The following is a 22,322-nucleotide window of genomic DNA, read 5'->3' as shown; positions in this document are numbered from 1 at the left end:
TGCACGCTTGCAGGAATCCCCTTCCAGTGGTTGCACACGGCACGCAGCGCTACAAGGCTGCAGCACGACACACTCACGTAGCCTGTGATGTAGGAGGATGATGACAGGAGAGAGGAGGAGGTGAGGGGGAAGGGTAGGGTAGGGGAGGGGGATGCAGCGTGCCGAGCGAGCGAGTGAGAGGAAAAGGGCAGGGGGAGCGTGAGCGAGTGAAAGGGTGAGATAAGCGGAGAGAGCAGCAGCATCTCTTGAGCACATTCAGCTCGCAGCAGCTCAGGAGGCAGGACGGCAGAGCAGAGGGGGGAGAGCACCAGCACCTCACCAAAGGGGGCGACACCGCACCACACCTCTCTCTCTCACACAGACACACACTCTCACACGTCACACACACGCATTTGTGAGGAGGCGTGAGGCTCAGGAGGAGGACCACCACACACACACACGCGCGTGCTGTTTTGCTGGCTTAGCTGCGCTTTGGAGAGCTGTCTCTTGAAGACTGGACCAGAGCTGTATCCATCGCTTCATCCATCCTCTCCCTCCTTACTGTTATCTGTTCCTCCAGAGCGGCTCTCCATCACGCACTCCCTTGATCATTTGGACTGATCTGCTTGCTTTCATTCGTCTAACCTCTGATCTCTCTGTGCCCATCTCTGCTTTCACTCCATCCACAGCCAACAAATCAAGAAGCACACTCAGAGAGCAACCAACCAATCGACTGAGAGAGTGACCTTTCGACTGCAATCATGAACTTCCTCCGACGCCGTCTCTCGGACAGCAGCTTCATGTCCAACCTGCCCAACGGCTACATGACAGACCTCCAGAGGCCTGACCCACCTGCTCCCGTTCCCCCCACCGCCTCCTCCCCTTCCCAGCAGGGCACAACCCCCGCCACGGCGCCTGCCCCTGCCCAGTCCCCGACCAAAGCTCCAGCGCCGTCCCAGGCACCAGCCAGCTCCCCCGCATCTCAGGAGCGGCGTCCGAACCAGCTGGCTCAACAGCCCCAACAGGCCCAGTCCTCCTCCCCCTCCTCCGGTGGCTCCTCTGGCTTCTTCAGCTCCTTCAGCTCCATCACCAACGTGGTCAAACAGACGGCCGCATCCGCCGCCGGGTTCGTGGAGCAGTCAGCTCCCTCACCCTCCCTCTCCAAGAAGTTCAAGATCCTGTTGATCATCGACGAGCCCCAGCATGAATGGTAAGTGTTCAAAAGCAAGTGAGTATAATGAGTGGTTGAGTTACGTCCAATTGACTGGTGGGAAGTTGATGTAGTCGGTGGTTGTGTTAACTGGCACGCTGTGTGCAAGTTTTTGGGAGGCTCTACAGATTTGGTGTAAAAATGTTTGGTTTATAGTCAGCCAGAAGGAACATGATTTACTGAGTGGGTGCACTGGCCTAAAGCTGATTGACATGTGTAATTGATTTCAATCTCGCATTAATTGTGAAATGAATTCTTACATCTAGAACTGAAACCAATAATAGATTAGTGTGCTTTGTGCAACTGCCAGCTATTTTGAGTATCGATAAATGTGTTAGAAAAAAAAGTCAAAATTCTCTGATCAACATCTTAAATGTGATTTTTTTTAGTCCTCTCTGACAGTTGTCAGCCAGTTGTGGAGAAAACAAGATATTTGAAGACCTCATCTTGACCAAATCTTTTTTCTGGAAAGACTGGCTGACACCTTTCACCATTTTCTAACATTTTATAGACCAAACAACTAATCAGTAAATCAAGAAGATAATCAACAGATTAATCAACAAAGCAAATGATCATTAGTTGCAGCCAAATTTACACCCATATGTCTTCTTGTATGTTTTTTGTTTGTGTTCTAAGTCTTTGTATTAAACTGTTATCTCCCCTCTCACTCACGCTGCTCCCAAAATAGAAACAGCTCTATTAATCTAAGCAGACAGGCCAGCTTTTCTCTGGGGTTTGGTTTTCACACATCCCACCACCCAGCACTGTCACCTGCCTCTGTTTTTGTGAGTTTATCTGGGCTCTTATGACGCCATTTGTGCATGCACGTTTTTACTAATGTGTGTTAGAGAGAGCTTTGAGTAAGTGGTTCCATCCCTTGACAGCACAAGTTGGCTTACAGGATCCTCACGCTATCATCTCGTACATTATAAACTGTCATACAAGAGCATGTAGCACTGAATAAAACATCACCTTCTACAAGTGAAATTTAAGCCCTCGGCTCTGTAATAACGTTGCCATCCCACTCATCGCTTTCTGTTGCTGCAAATCACATTTTCAGCCTGTAAAGGTTTTCTGTGTGGATGCTGATGATGGATTTTACAGCCATTCATTGCTGTCATTATCTTGCCGTAGTTTATCATGTCAGCCTTGTATTGGATGGCTTTGTGATAAAGTGGCGGCTGCATGAGACACTTTTGACCTTTTCAATTTATTGGATGTTCTGAAGTGTCGTCAGATGGCAATTATTGTTCAGTATCGCTCATAAAGCTGAGTGTGTTGACTGTTACAGACCAAAACTGTATGCTGTGGTCAAAAGCATATCAGATCAAGTGAGTGGGTGGACCTTGAATTGGCCGTTTTGTAGCCGCTTCCAAGGTCAAGAATGAAGTCACAGGCTTTTATGCCAACAAGGACAAGAAGTCCGGAAGTGGCTGCTGAAGACTGTGTGATATGGTCAAAAGCTACAGGACAAGTGAGTAAGTGGGCTTTGAGTTAAGATTGGTTTGGCATGTTTGCGTGGATTTTGTGTAGGGTTGTTCCAATACTGACAGGTGAATTGAAAATGTATTATGGCCTAATATGCTGGATCAGGTATCTGCAAGTATGCAAATATATGCACTGATCAGATATCATGTAATTTATTAGCCTTGAAAACGGACCCTGGGAAGTAGTAGGATCATTCTTTCTTTATCCTGAGGCAGGCTTTACAACAACAACAATCATATCACATACATACAGACTTTGTAGTATATTTGCTGAGGGCAAAGTCATGACCCTTACTCTGCCTTACTATGCCTCTGATAGGCTTACACTGGTATCCTTACCCTAAACCTAATCAATCACCCCTCATGCCTTAAGCTAACCAACCCAACCAACAAAGGCAACAAGTACTAGCCAATCAGTGGCAGAGTAAGGTGGGTCATGACTTTGCCCTGCATGGGAAAAAAGGTATTCGGTACAAGCCCCAGGCTTTGAAGGCAATGTGGCATAGTGGCCACGTCGTGTAATGACAATATCACATGATGCACTGCAGCCCATAGACTTAGACCGGGAAAGAACTGGCTGTGAACGGAGGATAATTTTTTTTTGCTGTCACAGCCCCCGTGAAATGGTTTCATTTCAATACCAGGATTTGATACATTCAGTCCAGTGTTTTGACTGCCTAGAAGATTCGCATGATAAAATCTTTTTATCCTCATTCAAGTTAGAGGAGGGCTAAACTGGAAGTTAGCTGCTTGGCTTAAGGAAGTCTCAGCGCTTGCTCTGTGGGCTGCACAACAAGGAAGCTTATGTGAAAGTTGGCTTCATGCGCCACTGAGCAGCTCTCATATGAGTGGAAGTAGGCCCGTTTCCAACATTGTATTTAATTATCCTTAATACATCTATGATCTTTAGCCCTACGTGAAATAGCCATAGTTCACTACCAAATAAATGTATTTTTTGAGACAAACTGCACATTTTAGAGTTCCCTTTTATTGTGACCAGTCCCTGGCACACCTGTACAATAATGCTGTTTAATTTCCAAAGCTAGTTCAGTAAATCTTTGACATTTTAATATATCTAAACATGCTCTAGTGCCCAGAAAGTACATGAATACATCCCTGTTTGAGATCTTGCCATTGTAGATGTCTGATCCTGAAATCTAAGTGTCTGCACATTCAAAATGAAAATGCAACCAAATGAATTGTCACTGCTCCCCATTTTGGCACAAATTCCATTCTGCCTAAATAGGTATTGTTCAGGATTCCAGTACCACAATACTGTCTATCCACAACGCTGTGCGTATTATTGACATCTGTTTTGAAATAAACTGGTGCCTGTACCATTGATTAAGTATGCCTGAGTTCCAGACACCGGTGCATCAAATGGAGTGAATTGTTTTCAGTGTTCAATGCAGTGAATATAATTTCCAACATAATCAGCACAGGATTATCTCTGAACGCGTGTGTTATTCATGTGTGGATACATGCATGAGTGCTGAGGTTCCACTACACCATACTGACTGAATGTGAATGGCAGCTTTACATTAGGGTAATCCTATGTCTCTGGGAGTGTTTTTGGTGGCTTGTGATTGGACGGCTGCCACCATCGTGATGTGTCGATGTCTGACTGTGAGACACTGCAGCCTACATTAAGAAAAGAGGTGTTTGAATGCATGTCTTTACTTAGTAAATTCCTGCTTTTACAGAAAATGCAATGACCACGTGCCAGAATTACATCAATATCTAATTATTTTTCAGACTCTGATCATTTGAATTGTAAACTGTCAAATCGGAATGGAAATAGGTCAAGAGAGATTGGGATTTTCTGCCTCTGCACCTGCCGAATACATGAGCAAGCGCCAGTTAAATCCTACATCGCTGCCACATAGCTGCCTTTTACAGCCATATTGTTGCCTTTTAAAATCACTGTAGCCTGTTGTTACTGAAACCTCTCCTGGCCCTACAACAATCATTTTAAGTGATTTGTAACCACCACTACTAATGTGGTTTGACGTACATGATGCACTGTGGTTTTTACAAAGAGGGGTTATGAGTACTCCACATTCGTGAGTCATGTAACAGCATGTATAGAGATGGATATTAAGTGAGTTTGCAGTGGTCGCTAATTCATGCAACAATACAAATGTGTGCTTAGTGAATGCTCTAAAATATAATGCATGTACAGTGGTGGAAGAGGTATTCAGATCCTTTGCTTAAAGTTACCATGAATTCAAAATCGATGTGTTAGTGTTTTTATATGTATTGTGTTACATGTGTATTATACCTCAGTTTCTGCTCCAAAAATGACAAAAAAATGTTTTGTAGGTATTCTTGGGCATTTTAATGGTATTTCAGAGTTAGTATTTTCTATAAAACAATTAAAAACAGTTGATGACTCATCCTTTCACTTGAGGGCATTACTTGATTTGTGTCCAGTGAAACACTGTCTCGATTATGACATATCGGAGCAAAGAAGGAGAACAACAGGAAATACAGTATCAATGTTGTTTACAGAATTTCCTGATGAAAAGATGGCTTTACTTGTTGCTCAAGTAACTTAACCAACCGCTAACTACCATGAACTCAGTTAGCTATGACTCCACCCTCTCACTCTCTGAGACTGTTTTGGTCCTGATCCGACCATGTTCACTGGAAGCGCTGAGTCCAGAGGAGTCAGCTAACAGGACCGCTCACCTTCCTAGTGTTAGATCTGAGGCCTGCTTTAACTGCATGGTGGGTGGGCGTAACACACAGCTCTATTAGCTTCTGTAAACACCAATCAATGTCTGTGACAAGTCTCTCCCTAATACTAACACCACACTGTAAAAAAAAATCTGTTAGAAGTAAAGTCCTGTAATGGAAATGTTAGGTCTGGTTAAGTGAAAGTATGTCAGGAAGATGTACTTAAGGCATTAAAAGTACTCAGTGCAGAAAATTGACCCTGTCACTGTTATAATATAATATCATTAGATTATTACTCATGCATTAATATAAAGACAGGATTTTACTGTAGTCATTGGTTCAGGTGAAGCATGTTTGTCTTGGTGATTATATCTGTTATGGATTAAATTGCTGAATATTTTCTCATTTAATCAATTGATTGTTTAGTTTGTAAAAATTATGAAATGTGATAAATGCTATCAAAATTACCCAGAGCCCAAAGTGACAGAATCAAAATGCTTGTCCAACTAAGAATCTAAACTTCAGACTTATTCAAAATAATTAAAATTAAAAGCATTTTTCTTTAACAAATGCAACAACATTTGTTTTAGTTACAGATGCACTTGTGCATGTACACCGATCAGGCATAATATTATGACCACCTGCTTACTATTGTTTTGGTCCCCTGTTTGCTGCCAAAACAGCCCCGACCTGTCGAGGCATGGACTCCACTAGACCCCTGAAGGTGTGCTGTGGTATTTGGCACAAAGATGTTAGCAGCAGATCCTTTAAGTCCTGTAAGTTGCGAGGTGGGGCCTCCATGGATCGGACTTGTTTGTCCAGCACATCCCACAGATGCTTGATTGGGGAATTTGGAGGCCAAGGCAATACCTCAAACTCACTTTTGTGCTCCTCAAACCATTCCTGAACCATTTTTGCTTTGTGGCACGGTGCATTATCCTGCTGAAAGAGGCCACAGCCATCAGGGAATACTGTTTCCATGAAAGGGTGTACATGGTCTGCAACAATGCTTAGGTCAGTGGTACGTGTCAAAGTAACATCCACATGAATGGCAGGACCTAAGGTTTCCCAGCAGAACATTGTCCAAAGCATCAAACTGCCTCTGCCGACTTGCCCTCTTCCCATATTGCATCCTGGTGCCATGTGTTTCCCAGGTAAGTGACGCACACACACCCTGCCATCTTCATGATGTACAAGAAAATGTGATTCATCAGACCAGGCCACTTTCTTCCATTGCTCCATGGTCCAGTTCTGATGCTCACGTGCCCATTGTTGGTGCTTTCGGTGGTGCACAGGGGTCAGCATGGACACCCTGACTGGTCTGCAGCTCTGCAGCCCCATACGCAACAAACTGCGATGCACTGTGCATTCCGACACCTTTCTATCAGAACCAGTATTAATTCCTTCAGCAACTTGAGCAACAGTAGCTCGTCTGTTGGTTCGGACCACACGGGCCAGCCTTCACTCCACATGTGCATCAATGAGCCTTGGCTGCCCATGACCCTGTCGCCAGTTCACCACTGTTCCTTCCTTGGACCCTTTTGATAGATACTGACCACTGCAGACCAAGAACACCCCACAAGAGCTGCAGTTTTGGAGATGCTCTGACCCATTCATCTAGCCATCACAGTTTGTCAAACTCACTCAAATCCTTACACTTGCCCATTTTTCCTGCTCCTAACACATCAACTTTGAGGACAAAATGCTTAATTGCTGCCTAATATATCCCACCCACTATCATAGATAATCAGTGTTATTCACTTCACCTGTCAGTGGTCATAATGTTATGCCTGATCAGTGTATATACATGCAGTTTGAAGTGTAACAAAGCATCTTATCTTATAAAACTCTTAATATGTTTTATATGCAAAAGTGTTAACTTGTAAAGTAAATAATAACTAAAGCTGTCACATACATGTAATGTGAGTAAAAAATATAATATTCCCTCTTAGTTGTACTAGAGTAGAAATAAAAGTGTCATGAAAAGAAAAGACCCAAGTTCAGTACAAGTACCTCAAATTACTGCAGTACTAAAGTATGCACTTAGTTATATTCCACCAATGCAGTGTAGATGTAGCCAATGTAGAAGCAAAGATTTAGGTTTGTGCAAAATGTCTGCCACGTACAAAGTTTGTTGCAGGACAAGGGGAACTTCCATGATGCCAAGTAAGTAATGTCATTTAACAATTAAGAAATGAATTTGCAACTTCACTGGCTCTTTTTCCAGAAGTTTTCTATTATGTTTGTAAACAATATTTCATCCAGAGAGCTCAACATAAATATTAATGTTAATTCTTTGGGACGGAGCAGACAGAGCTTCCCTTAAAGCATCTGTGCCAGAGAGGCATTCTGCTAAATGTTATTGATTTTCCACTCAGCAAAGAGCCAGATGAGGCTCTCGGTAATACTAACGTGGAAAACTTGTTCCCTTCTGTAGTGTTTCTGTATGTGGTTCACATCAAGGCTGAATTCTGAATAATCAGAAATGAGAGGACATGCTTGACTATTTGACACCGATGTTATCTGCCTACACAAAGAGAAATAGGTTTTTCAGGTTTTTGATGGATGGCTTCAGCCTGAAGCCAGACTTCAGATGACTCCTCCTCATAAAACTTTAATCCTTCATTTCATTTTGAATTAGATGACAAAGCTCAATGGCAAAAATAGGTGCATATTTGATTCCTGACATTTAAGATGCTACCAGTTGGAGGCAGCAGTTATAACCTCTGTTTTACATCACGTTACTTTCATTTAGCAGAAACTTTTATCCAGTCTCCATTCAATCTCCTTGAATGACCTCAATGGGAAGTTTATTCCAAAACTGTGGGGCAAATTACTATAACGTCCTAACATGGTTTAACCCTAATACTAACTCACAGCCTCTCATGATGTATAAGCTTATTTTAATAAACCACTTTAATAAATTGCTCTGGGAAGCAGTACATGACAAGTTTATATAGAGATGCACTGATCCACTTTTTTCAGTTCCAATCTGATTATGATACTTGAATTTGGAGATCTGACAATACCAATACTGGGATATTGGCTTTTTACACACTACAAATCGCTGTCTCGCTTTTCTGTTTCAAGGCCAACATATGTCCAAACTAAGGACATAATGAGTTAGCAACTGTTACCGCTAACTCAGCTGCATAATGTCTCATGTTCTGTTACAACAGAGCTTAAGATCCACCTGTACATCTAACTCAAAGACTTCTGGACTACTGGACATCTTTGTAGAACTGTTTGATTAGTAACTGTTTGATACGTAGTTTAATTGATTTGTGCTACAACATTTTGGCTATGGGCTTAAAATTTAATTATTAGATATTTATAATTCATAACTTATTATGGAATACGGATTGGTGCGTGGATTGGTGATGTTAGTCTAATATCCAATGAGTGAATTATGTTAGTATCGATAGCCAATACCAATACTGATATTGGATCAGATCAGTCCAAACAATCCCAGTTTACTGTACTACCACTGAGTAGGGCTGCACATGTGATTATTTTCATTACAGATTAAGCTGCTGATATTTTCATGATGAATCTATTAATAATTAGGTCTATAAAGTGAAAAAAAAAAAGTTCTTCAGTCTTCAAATTTCTTATTTTTTTCCAGCCAACGGTTGAAAATCCAAACACTCTTCATTTACTATCATATATGAGAAAGACAGTCACCAAATCCTTACTTTTAACAAGCTGGAACCAGCAAATGTTTGACATTTTTGCTTAAAAAATGACTTAAACAGTGAATCAGTTATCAAAATAGTGGGCAGTTATTTTCTTTTGATCGATTAATCGACTAATCTTTGCAGCTCTTCCACTCTACCACACTACTTGTGATGTAAGAATCTAATGCAAACAGTGCTGCTTTACACGTACACTGATGAATTACAAGCAAAGTTTGATGAACAGATTGAGTGAGAGGTTAAAAAGGATGGGCAATTAGTACTGGTCGATTCCACCTGTCAGCCACACTAAACGAAATACCCTAATAAATATTCATTGATATATTTAGAGAGGATGGTGATCAGAAGTAATGAGGCTTGCTCTATCATCTCGTTCTACTTATCCCCAAATTAAACTTCTTCTATTCCCTAATTTAACCCTCCTTTCCTAAATTTTGCAACTTAAACAGACAAAATTAGCATTAAATGTGCATTAGGAATGCTTTGCTGATTAATGGAAACTAGACCTGCAGTTACAAACATGACAATACTCTAAATAATGCTGGCATCCCCTAAAAAATAGCTGGCAGTTGCATAAGCAACCACAGGTATCGTGACTCTCTCTGAGCTCTCGGATATTGACTGGGTTGCTATGATGGTTTCTCTGACTGTGCCACAAAACGAGACCACAATGGGAGTCCAGCAATAAAGCTGCGAGATGAAAGAGTGAATGTTTTTTGCGGGCAGTTCAGAATGTGAGTGTGTGTTTGATGTGGGCCTTATGTAACAGACCCGAGCCCATCGAGGTGGGTGAGGGAAGAGACAGCGTCCGTCCTCCAGGGCCTTTCAAGGTGATGTCGGCACAGAGGGGAGGGTCGAGGATGATGGAGGGAGAGGATCTGGGAATCTCCCGTTATCGCTTTCTCCTTCCTGTTTGTCACCCCCTCTGTCTGCGTGTTTTCCTTCGCCTCTCTCGTCTTTGCTGCCCCGCGCTGCCTTTTATCGTGACGCTTTCTCTGTGTGTGGCTCCAGAGAAAGTGCTCCGGGTTCATGATGTGATGAAGTAATGAGAAGAGACGTGGTGATTCAGCAGTTTCAGCCCAAAGGCCACATCTGCTCTCTTTCCTTTGCTCTCTGTATCTGTCTCCATCTCTCCCGCTCCCTCTTTCTGTTCTTCTCTTTCTTTATCTTCTCTATTTATCTATTGAAGATGTGCTCAGCCGTTTCTGCCTGAGTGCCACTGAGCGTATTTACCACCTCTTTTGCATAAATACCCATCAGAGGAGATTATTTTGGACCGATGACTTCTCAATATGAGTCATGGTGGAGGGTTTGACTGCAGGTTGATGCACAGTTCTCCAACCAGCAGGGGCTGATGGGAATGTCACCCAGTTGCCCTGCAGTTAAAGTCTGAACTTTAAACTGCAGCTTTAACTGGTTGGCGTTTAAAAGCATACTGATGAGCCAACAAGAACCAACATTTGAATCTGCTTTAGAGAAGTGGTAGGGCATAAACATTATTTTAATTAGTAATCCCTATTGCATCAGCACATGCAAAATTCAGTCCTTTTTTAAACAAACTGACTGGAAAGCATAAAAACTAAAAACAAAACAAAACAAATCCTCCACCAAGGCCAATCATCCAGTCTGCTATAATATGCAAATCTGCAAGCACAATCAACAGATATGTCTGGATATATAGATAAGGATCCTGCAACATATTGTAAGACAAAGCAAAACTGGTTCAAATGAAGACGGTCTGCATGGATGTTTTATCAACAACAAAGTTAGAATGTATGATTGTCAATGTATTGTAAGAATCCATTGCTTATCTTTTACATACCTGCTTCATTTGTTTCTACAGTGATATTTGAGGTGGCAACAGGTAAACACATTTGTGATAAATTCCAGCCCGTTCTCATTCTTAGGTTGTCAAATACCTGTGTTTGTCATGCCTCTTGGTGACTCATCAAACACACAAGGTACTCTTTATTAGGGCTTTCAGGTGACTTCAAAGTAAACCCATCTGCAGTTGCGTGAGACACACTGCGTTTTTGACGTAGTATCAAAAATGAGAAAGTCCACATCTGGAAGACGCCCCAAAGAAGTTGTGTACTTTGGTCTTGTAACTTGCTTCGCTGATGTTCAGGGATGAAACAATACCAGAAATTTAGTAGTCAGCACTAACACTAGTGAATTTTGAATCATTCTTGATACCTAATACCTAAACCTAACATACTAACTTTTTCTCAAAACATGATTTTTTCTTAAACCAAGTAGTTTTGGTGCCTAAACCTGCCCACACTTCGACTGTTTAATCATGTTAATCGTGTGATAAAAAGGCTTTCTGGCAGCGTCTCAGACACCCACTTAAAGGTACCTTGTGCATTAATTAAACCCAGAGGGGCAGTTACAAAGCAGCGTTGGTAGATGACAAATTGGGATGAGAACGTGTTGCAAATTCAGTTGATTTTGCCATAGACACAGTTCTTTCTATTGACCTATCTCACAATGCTAACAAAAAAGAAAAACAATTTATGTATCCATACCGTGATTTGGATCTACTCCAAAATGTAATCTTGTTTTTCTTGACCCGTGCGACACCCTTTCATCAAGTTTAATGAAGATCTGGTCAGTAGTTTTTCTGTAATCCTGCTGACAGACAGACAAACAAAGCAACAAACAAACCAAAACAAAAACATAACCTCTTTAGTCGAGGTAAAAGGAGAACAAAATGCACCATATTTCTAGTGGGATTATTTGGTTTCATGCTGAATTTATTAACACATGTCTGATATGATGACACTGACCTGAATTGAATGTAAACAGGAATGTTAAGTCTGTGTATGTCTGTGTGCTTCTAGTCATGCATGCATTTAAAAAAAAAAGGAAAAAAATCTCCCAGCCAGTGGAGACAGGAGTACACAGTGAGAGCAGGTGGGGAGGTGGAGCCTTGCCTATCTCCATCAACATCACACACACACGCACACACACACACACACACACACACACACACACACACACACACACACACACACACACACACACACACACATTTACAAGCACCTGCACTCTCTGGTTCTATTTTCTGTCCTCTAATTATACACAGTATGAAATAATTAATCATTTTTCTGTGATATACAGCACTGTTCCTCGCTCCTGCTGACCGAGTCTACTATACAACTGCGGTTTGGGAATAAAGCTGTTCGTTGTTAAAGGTTATTTTGTAAAAAATGTTTTCTTTCCACTCGAAACACACCTTTTCACATGCAACATACAGAACGTACGCTATAATCAACAAACAGGTCACATCATTGTCGACAGTGCTGTGTGATTTCTCCTGGATGTTTCACTTCATGGCGGTGATTACGGGTGGTTCTCAGCTGCAGGTCACATTTCCACGCACTCTGGCTGAGAACTGACCTTATTACAGCCGACGGCGGTGTCATGTTGACTTTACGAGGTCCTCTCGATTTCGACTTCCTGATGTCTTGTACCTCTCAGCTGTTGTCGGAGTAGACCAGTGGTATTTTCAGCCTGAGAGCCGTTATACAGAGGCAAGCCCAAGGTAAAATGTGTGACCTTGTAACTTCCAAAATAGGACATGATAGTTCTACGAGTTCTACGATTTTAAAACGTTTTTATTGTATTGAAGCAGTGTTGAGAAAGTTACTTTTGAAATATACAGTTACAGATTGCTACTTACCCTGCTAAAAATGCAATAAGTAATGTAACTATTTTAAATAATCAAAGTAATGTAACTTGTTACATTTGACTACTTTTCTAAAAAATGTTTTGAACTGGGAAATAAATTCCTAAAAATATAACTTTAAACCAGGCAATGTAAACCTGCTTTTTAAGCATCAATAATGAAATGCATGAAAATCTAAAATTTAATGTCCACAATGTTGAGTCAATTTTTCCCTGTGTTATTGAAAATTATATTGCATATTGATATTTTTATTGGATATTATTGGATATTGGATGAGAAATTTAACTTATTTAACTTAACATATTTCTTCCTCAGTGACTGTAAAGGATTACAAGTAATTTATTTTGTAGTTTAACTGTGAATTACTCCCCAACACTGGTTTAGAAGCGTTTAAACCAGTTTTGGGGTTCACCTTGACTGTTTACTTTTACCAGACAAGGACTGACAGTGGCTGTGTGAGTTATGTAGCATGATGTTGTTATTACAACTACAAAACCTGCAAAAAAGTGTTGTGTTCATTTAAGAATTTATAAAAAGAGTCAATACTTCTTTTCAACAAGGGCTGTATTCTTTCTCTAAGTCTCTTAAACAGTTCTGACCAGAGGTGAAGTTAACCTTTACCACATTAGTTAACAAAACAGGAACTTTTCCTAACCTTAACCAATTAGTTTTTGTATCACCACACCTGAACTCTCAGAAAGCAGTCATAAGAATATTTTTTTTAACATATACAGATATTTTTAAAGGCACTGATAAAAGGTGTATTCCTGTTGATAGTTGGGTCAGAGCAGAAAACCCTCATATAAGCTGTTCTGCAATGAAAAATGATCTGTGTTATTGCTTAGTTTGGATGATTTGTTTGTTTAAACTTGTGATTATATGGCTTGTCTGTGTACAGACAAAAACAGCTCATAGGTGGTCATTTTTAAACGTAATTATTGGCATCATGGATCAAGAGCTGGTGACAAAGCCTTTAAAAAAGTCTAATGTATGTGATTAATCTTTCTATTAAATAATTTATATGTTGTTTTCTTGGCAGTCCTTGAACACTCATATAGTCATATTTCACTGGATGGCAGAATTATCGCTGGTTTTGTTGTGCAGCTTTGGTGATTAGCATTTTCTAATATGCTTAATATTCCATACTGTCTCTGTGAGGAATACCGAAGTAAACAGAAGCTTTGTGTTTGCTCCCAGGGGACCAGACTATTAGTGAATGCAGATTTGTGGCACTGACTGTGTCAATACAGACTGAGTAATAACCAGCATTAAGGAGAGCTTTTATCCCCGAGGCCTGTGATAAAGATTACCTGTTATATGTCAAGAGAAGCAGTTAGCCTTTTAGCTAATTTGAATGCGACAGTAAGGAAAATATCCCCTGTGTATTGGTAAACACGTCGGCTGTTTCCCTGAACTTTTTCATGACTTTGCTTTTTTTTCCTATGCTCTAAACTGAGGCAGACATTTTGTAAAGACAATTAGATAAGCACAGTACTTACTGCCTGTACTTTCTACATAAATTTACTCCTCAACAGGCTGTTAAGCTAACAGAGCCAAACAGCTTGAGGGGCTTTATTCCAAAAAGTTAATCTATCCAAGAAGCCACAGGCAGCAGAGTAGTCTGAATGAATGGTTAAGTGATTGGTGTCAAAACCAATCTAAGGTGATCTCTTGTCACAACAAGGAACAAAGGAGCTAATTTTGACATCCTTTTAAAGATCCAGTGTGTAAGATTTACAGGAATTTATTGGCAGAATATGGCAGAAATGGAATATAATATTCTTACATATGTTTTCATTAGTGTATCATCACTTGAAAATAAGAATTGTTGTGTTTTTGTTAGTCTGCCATGTTGCACTGCCACATTACAGGAACCCTGAGTGAACAAAACAAACACTTGCTGTAGATACAGCCGTAGTTTCCCTACATGCTTGGAAGGGGAGGGTGAGACGAGGTGTTAGGCGATGAAGAAAATTGCACTTGTGTCCATTTAATAAAATTATACCAAAAAATAAACAAAAACATCTGTCTTTTGTGGGGTGGATTCATCAAGCAGTTTAGCAGGAACAGGCCTATGAAGACAGCCCACTAGCTAGATATTTTTGCTAACATATTAGTTGTTGTTGCAGTTCTTCTCATGTTCCAAGCTCACTACTTATCTTCATATTATCACTACAAATCTTAAGTGATAAGTCTGCTTGATGTGAAAGAACCAGATGTCTGATAAGATGTTGGTACTTATACCAGCACTAATACCTTTCAGTACCTTTTTTAGAAGCTTATTCTTAATGAGGAATGCTTGCAGTGATTGGCTGCCATATAAATAGTTATTTTATCTAGATCTGGGTACCAAAGGGATTGAATGCAGGTAGCACTGGACTGGAGAAGTTTCGATACTGACTTGTACTGGATTTTTTTAATCGATACCTCAAAGGTATCGAGTACTGATTACCCAAAATGTGTCTGTAATCTGTTTAAGACAGTGGCCAGGGAAAATATTTTACTCAAGGATATCGTACTACCCTCACGGGGTGGAAATCGAATATATTGCAGGGTAAATATAATTGCTGCACTTCAAAGTGCATTTTAAGCACATTAGAGACAGTTAATGATGTAAAAATCAACTTATCTCTGATCGTAAGGGCATCAGGTTAAAGAGCAATGCCCCAGGCCAGTAGACATGCCAGCCATTGCTATTTTTTTTTTTATTCAATCTCACATTTTGACCTTTAGTCTGATTACAGCATGAGCATACTGTACAAACAGACCTCTTCAATCCTCTTCTATTAAATGGCCTCTTCAGTAGGATGATGAGGAGGCACTACTAAAGAGTAGCTTATTACCAGAACAGTTCTGTATAGATGCACCTTTTGGAGCTACCACACAAAAGCTGGGACGATACAACTATATTACGACAGAGTAAAAGACTGTCATAGTGTAGTTGCAACAAATCTACAGTTCAATTTCAGGAGACACAAGTGAAGTAGAGTTTAGTAAAACTAAGTACTTCTATCATAGGAAACCTTCTGCTTTATCAACCAAGGTAAACTAGATGTGATGAGGCAGTCATGGCTCATTGTGTCCTCCTATAGCTGTGTACGCTGCAGTGAACTAACTGACTAACAGAATGACCTTTCCTATCTGCCACTTGCAACTAAAGTCAAAGAAACTGGCAACTGGGAAAAGCAATTTGTACAAAAACACAAAGACTGCAAAGATTGTATTGATCGTATTGTTTGTGTTGCTCACTGTATTTGTGTTGGGTACGACACTGAGTCCTCTGCAGGATTCCAGAGATAAACCTGTTACTATGCATGAGGCACACCACCTAGGAGGGCCATAAACGAGACCAATCAGCATCACAACCTCTGGTGAAATAGCCCGCTGTTGCTATGGCAACAGGTAATCCTCTTCGATAATCTTGAAAATTTATGGTTGAATGGAGGCATTGATGTGATTTGGCCACAAGGAACAGTTTACAGTTTACAGTTACTTTTTCCGCACGAGTTGCACAAAATAAATTGAACAAACTTGACATTAAGGTCGTACATTCACACAAGAGAATTTAGGCTTCCTCATCTCACATCTCACCCTTTCTTTCTGGCTATCTTTCTACATCTTACTTCAGCTTTTGTAGACATGTTCTGAACATGAAATACAAAGTACCACAAGTACACGTATTAGCAAACTCCAGCCACGACAAAATGCAAGTGATTAATGAGATAAGTAATCGATACATCATACAGGAAACACCAGGACACTTGATATAAAAAGTACTAACAAAAAGTGGCAGCTAAGGAGGGAAAGACACAAGATTAGATAGAGAAGGAAGATAATCAGGGGCAGGGAAACAATCTGTAATTGATAAGGATGGAAAAAGACAGGAAGTAAACCAGCAGAAATAAGAGAAAAGACAAGAATGTCAAAATAAAACAGGAAACACATAAACTAACACCCAAAACGATTGTTGTGTCTCAATTCATGTACTGATGCACTTACACCGGCCCAGGCAGCTGAGGAAACAGAAGTCTACAGTGGCTGTAGTGATTTAAGTCATGCTTGTATTTTTATCAGGGAGTACTACTATACTGTTGTCAGATTGAAGCCACGAATACATCTATTTGGTTGTGTTTATAACGATTTGGTACCACAATAAATTAAGTGAAATTGAATACAAATTAATAAACAAGCCAGCAGATGTTTTTGCGGGTGACAGTAATGCTCCTCCTGCCTTCAGTTTGCACGATGGTCATTCCTGGTGAGGGCACAAAGGTCGTCCTCGATTTGAGACAGCCCTGTCGAAAGGGCGGCTCAACACAGTAAATCATATTATGATTATTTTGACAGATACTGGAATTGTGATATCATTAATGATTGGTGGGAACAACATTTTGCATCTCATTTGTAGATCAGGACATGTCTGCAGCACTACAGTACTTCATGATGATGCTGTTGTGTCACACATTTTTACTTTATCAAAAAATTACATCTTCTACGATTTAGCTGTTGCACATGGCCACATTCCAATTTTGATAATATTTGAATTAAACGTGGAGCCCTAATTAGAGGGTTGTTCAACAGATGGCGTCCGAATACATGGTTGTTTGAGACCGTTTAACTTTCACTGAAGTGGCTCAACTTGTGATAATTCAAAGAGTAATTTAGTTTAATTTGTGAGGCTCAGAAATACTTTCTATCTCTTCTTTATTTTTGGAATGATTTTTTTTAGGGGGGCAGTAGGCACCATGTGACTGTAGACACATGGGGATTTTGACATGTGCCAAAATGACCTCATGGCTCAGGGCGGGTACGGTTAAAAAAAAAACGTAGTTCACACGAGGTTTCGTCCAGCCACGTCAGAAGGCAAAAGTGTTTGTGCTGTTGCTCTTCCCTACGGCCACAATCGAAGGTGCCTGGCGTCATAGAGAAGTGAGCAATGTGATAATCATTTTAAACTTGATTATGTCACGTCTCCCCCTCTCAGAGAACATCCTCAGACAGCCATGCCTCCTGGGAAGAGAAAAGAAAGGAAACTGGGCTTAAGGGAGTTCAAACCCTGCCAACTTTTTCACCTCCAGTGGGTGTGAATGTCAGTTTGTCGGTTTTGGAAAGTTACAGGAATAGTTGGGCACAGCTCCCCCAAATCTGAAAGGTGGGGGAGGTTGTGGTGTCTGCATTATAAGGCTGTTTTGTCGCACATTTTACCTTCATCAACAAATCCCAGCATCTGCAATTTTGTTATGGCATTTGGACATGTTGTGATTTATATAATATTTCAATTAATAATGCAATATTAGTGTCTGAAGCACTGACAAGCACTTCTATTGAAGCATAGTGGCTCATTACGGAGCATCGCTGGGCTTTGAGGCATAGGAGGTACAATCAGAACACTCTCATGTACTGTGCAATTTCAGCCATTAGTTCAAATAGAAATTAAAAAGTCTTAAATACCTGCATCCGTAAATCATTTTAATGCCATTAAGACGTGCGGTGAATCAGCAGAAGGTCACTAGTTCAACCAAAGAAGAGCCCTTGTGTTCAATGAGCACAAAATGCAGAATCCTGACTTTGTTATTATGTGTCCTGAAGAACAAGTTTGAGTCGAATGAATGGAGCATCGGTTATTTTGTCTTTTAATTTCCTGTCTATATGAGAAGTGGGATCGGGTTGCATCGTGTAGACGTCTGCTGCTTGTGATCACCTTAAGGCAACATTTTCAGCCAGTATCTGAAGATTCAAGAGGTTTACTTGTCACATAAGTGTTATTAATACATAAATATAACATACAGCGTGAAGGACTGCCAGAACTAGAAGAACCTGAGTCTTTATTCTACAGCAGTCTGACAAACATTGAAAATTGTAAATACATCACTTCTCCCACATGAGATCATCTGGTCATGTTGTTATTATGGTGACTGATCAGAATGTGTTGTTATTTGTGTTTTATTATGTTGTTTACATTATGATATCATAACAGAGGTTGCTTGTTGGCTGTTCAAAGTGCATGCTAATACAATATTTCTTTATCAAAACACAAACTGTCACAAGAAAGTAGTTCCCGTTGATTCAAATAGATTCTACTGCAGAAAGAAAGTAGTTCCTACATGAACCTGCTCACAACAAGGTCTGTGGATTATTTTCAGCAACCAGGTCATTGTTTCAATTTTATTTATTTATTTATTTATTTATTTATTTATTTTTGTGCTTTTACTTCCACCAGACTTGTGCCATTTAGTCCCACTACTGGAGAGAATGCAGAAAAGGCTGATAGCTCTAAAACATGGCAGCTCACACCAAAAATTATCTAGATGGATAAATACCACTACAGGCCAGAGGAAAAGTATTTATTTTTTATTTTGGAGTGAACTATATTCTACTCTAATAATTGGCTATATATAACATAGTACAGACATCACAAATCAAAATGCTATTAAGATGCATCATCGTGGTGATAAGTGAAGCATCAGAGCTCTTGGAAATATTCGCAATAGGAACACTGTGTTACTGCTGCAACACACAGTGAGTTAGTTCAACTGTGTGTAAACACGACTTTGCACCAAAGATAGTTTTTATCTGATATCTGTGGTGGATGTAAAATGTGGACATGTGTTCCCAACTCTGAGAACATACGATACGCTGTGTGAACAAATTTTGACTGCAACTATATAACCAGTAATAACAACCAGAAGCTAAGAGAGAAAAAAAAAAAATAAACAAATGAGCAGACCTCATAAGGTCAATAGAGAGAAGAGCAACAGCCGCAGCAGCTTGTGAGTTTAATTATGATTTACCCTTTGAATTTTTGAAGCAGTGGCATTTGGTTTTCAAAAGGTTTTCAAAATATTTACCCTTTTGGGATAAAGACACAAAATATTCCCCTTATTAGTAGAAATGTGGCTTGTGTCAGACCTAGAAAAAGCAAGTGAGAGGAGTTATGAGTGAGTTATGATTGTTTTGTCCACAAACTACTAAACTCTGCTGCAAGTTCAGCAGGCTACATTATTGAGATGTTAGGTTGAGTTTTTAGCTGTCAAGTAGCTTTTCTTCATCCATTGTTGCTGAGAACATTGTGCATATGAAAAGGCTAACATCCTGTTTTTCTTCTTGCCACTGCTGAAAATTTAACTTTTTTTTTTTAACAAAAGGAAAAAGGCTGCTCAGGTCCTCAATACAGAAATTGACTGGCTGATTATTGTGCCTGTATTGTATAGCATTAAAGCCAAGTGGAATTCTAACTGCAGTGAGCAATTATAAAGATCGATAAGTTCTTCAAATCTCGCTTAAGCAATTCTGTTATTTGTACTTTTTAAATAAAGTTTTGGCACTTGCTGTGATAATATCACTAGCAGAGGAAAATGAGTTATTATGCAAACAAATATTTAACAAATTCCTAAGTTTAATTACAGCTGAGAAAAGAAGCCAGAAATCACATCCAGCTGAGATTTTAATAATGGTGGACCACTGAACTGAAAGAATTCACTCTATTATTCTTGGTAAATGTACAGCCACTGAACTGGAAATGTATAAGATTTCCAACAAATAATAACAATAAAAACAATCTTAGAATTATTGTCTTACTTTAGTTTTATCATCTAACTGACATTAGGGTTGTATAAGCAGTCTGGACACACACAGACCGACGGACAAAAACTACCACAAACACTGTCGCATAAATATCAGCACTCGCACCATTTACAATGAAATGCTGTTTCAATATTGACATGTTTTAATTATTTATTTCTACCTAATTGGATTTGTAAGATGGATGATTCGCTGTAAAACTGTCTCCAGGTTTACAGGCAGGGGTTTATTCTCTGATTAATCGCACTTTGGTCTAATTACTCAGGCAAAATTACAGCAGAGGAGGCATCATTGGCATCACAGAGAGGGCTTGATATTATATATCAAGAAGTAAACCATTCCTTGGTATGTGGACAGCTGTGGTCCAAGTGAGGGGCCACATGATTTGACCTGCTTATTATCTGGCATTAATTTGACAAAACTGAGCACAGATCATGAGGGACTGCATCATTTATTCAGTGGTGTTTCCCCCCCTCACACACACAAATGCAAAAATAAAGAAAATGTGACTTGACAACAATTGTTTTTCACTGCTTTCATAACTTCTTCCTGCTGTTTTAATTCTGTGTATCTCACATCTAACAGCAGCACAAAGGCACATATGGTCTGTCTCTGCTGTCCTAGTTGCCATGGAAACACACTAATTAGATTGTTTTACATTTAAGAGGCCGACGTACAATATGTGCCGTATCACTGACATCATTAGTGTACAGTTGCAGCCAATTAAAAGTGGTCAGAGTGGAACATGCTTTCCCTGAGCCTCACAGAGGTCAGTGTGTGTGAGGATAACTGCATTCAACAAATGGCATGGTTAAATATTACCTGTACCACTACACATTTTGCAGATGTCCAGTCAGCGTTGATGGTAAATGTAGTAAGAAAGTGAGAATTTTCCCTTAAATATGGATTTGCAGTTTGTACTCACAGTGGGCCTCGTGCAAGAACATTTTCTTATTGATATTATGAGATATATTTTACTGTTTTCTGTGATGTTTGCTTGTATACGTGTTCCAAGTCAGATTCAACAAACTCCCTTAGCTCCAACTTGATGGAAATCAATTTCAGCTCGATGAGCAACACCTATTCATAGGCCTGCACAATTAATCGGATATTAATCTTTTTGGCTTCCTACAATTACATGTGCATAATAGACTGTGATATTGATGTTTAAAATGAATGCTTGACTCACACGCTGCATATCAAATCAAGTGCTTTCTAAACTAACAGCCAGCCACCTTGCAGCGGCAACCTGTGCAGTTTCTGACCATCATCTGTTGTTTGGAAGTATTTCGGATGTGTGGCAAGTAATGTTAAGCAAGAGCAAATCTTATTATTACGAGTCTGCATTAGACTCGTGTCTGCGCCATAAAGCAACACAACTAACTTATTCAACCACCTAAAAAAACACCATGAATTGTGGTAAGATGAATGCATGGCGGCCAAGAAAAATGACGGTGCTAACGCTTCTTCACTGAATCCTTGACCTTTTCCAGCAACAACTCAGACATCCATACTGTAAAAATGATGCTGTGTTATTGTATGAATGTAGCACAAAATAGAAGTGAAATCAGTACCCTGTTGATTTAATTTTGGGTAAAATGCTTTTTTTTTTTTTTTTGTATTTTACTTCTAGGAGACACACTGTGAATGAGGACCAATCTTATTTTGGTGCACAGGTTTGTACATTAGCAAGGATGTAGCACAACACTGAAGTGAGAAAAATTGCCATAGAAGGCTGCCTTTTCTGCTCCATGTGTGGGAAAGTTTCACTGACAAAAATGTTGCCAAGAATTTGACATCATTAGCAGAGTTTGTAACCATATTAGAGGACCCAAAGCAATTAGAACATGTTAATAGTACCGCTGTCAACAGCATGGCATCAGAGTAGAGCTGCTCTTTCAGGTTTCCATCCAAAAGAGCAAATTTGAACTGAATTTTCAGAAAATCTTCAAAAGAAAATATGAATTTATGCATGTTTCCATCCATGAGTTATACGAATG

General features: G+C 39.9%; 1 protein-coding gene across 1 annotated transcript in view; it reads left to right on the top strand.

Annotated features, from left to right (window-relative positions):
- The first annotated feature begins 220 nt into the window (after window positions 1-220).
- syn2b (synapsin IIb) overlaps window positions 221-22,322 on the top strand; it is a 119,946-nt gene continuing 97,844 nt past the window's right edge. The window contains exon 1 of the mRNA XM_084736781.1: window positions 221-1,189. Coding sequence (XP_084592907.1) covers window positions 741-1,189 — 449 coding nt within the window. The 5' untranslated portion in view covers window positions 221-740. The remainder of the gene's footprint in view (window positions 1,190-22,322) is intronic.

Source organism: Lutjanus erythropterus, chromosome 2 (assembly GCF_056507025.1).
Source record: "Lutjanus erythropterus isolate fLutEry1 chromosome 2, fLutEry1.hap2, whole genome shotgun sequence".
Lineage (NCBI taxonomy): Eukaryota > Metazoa > Chordata > Actinopteri > Lutjaniformes > Lutjanidae > Lutjanus > Lutjanus erythropterus.
This window is presented reverse-complemented; position numbering and strand designations above follow the sequence as displayed.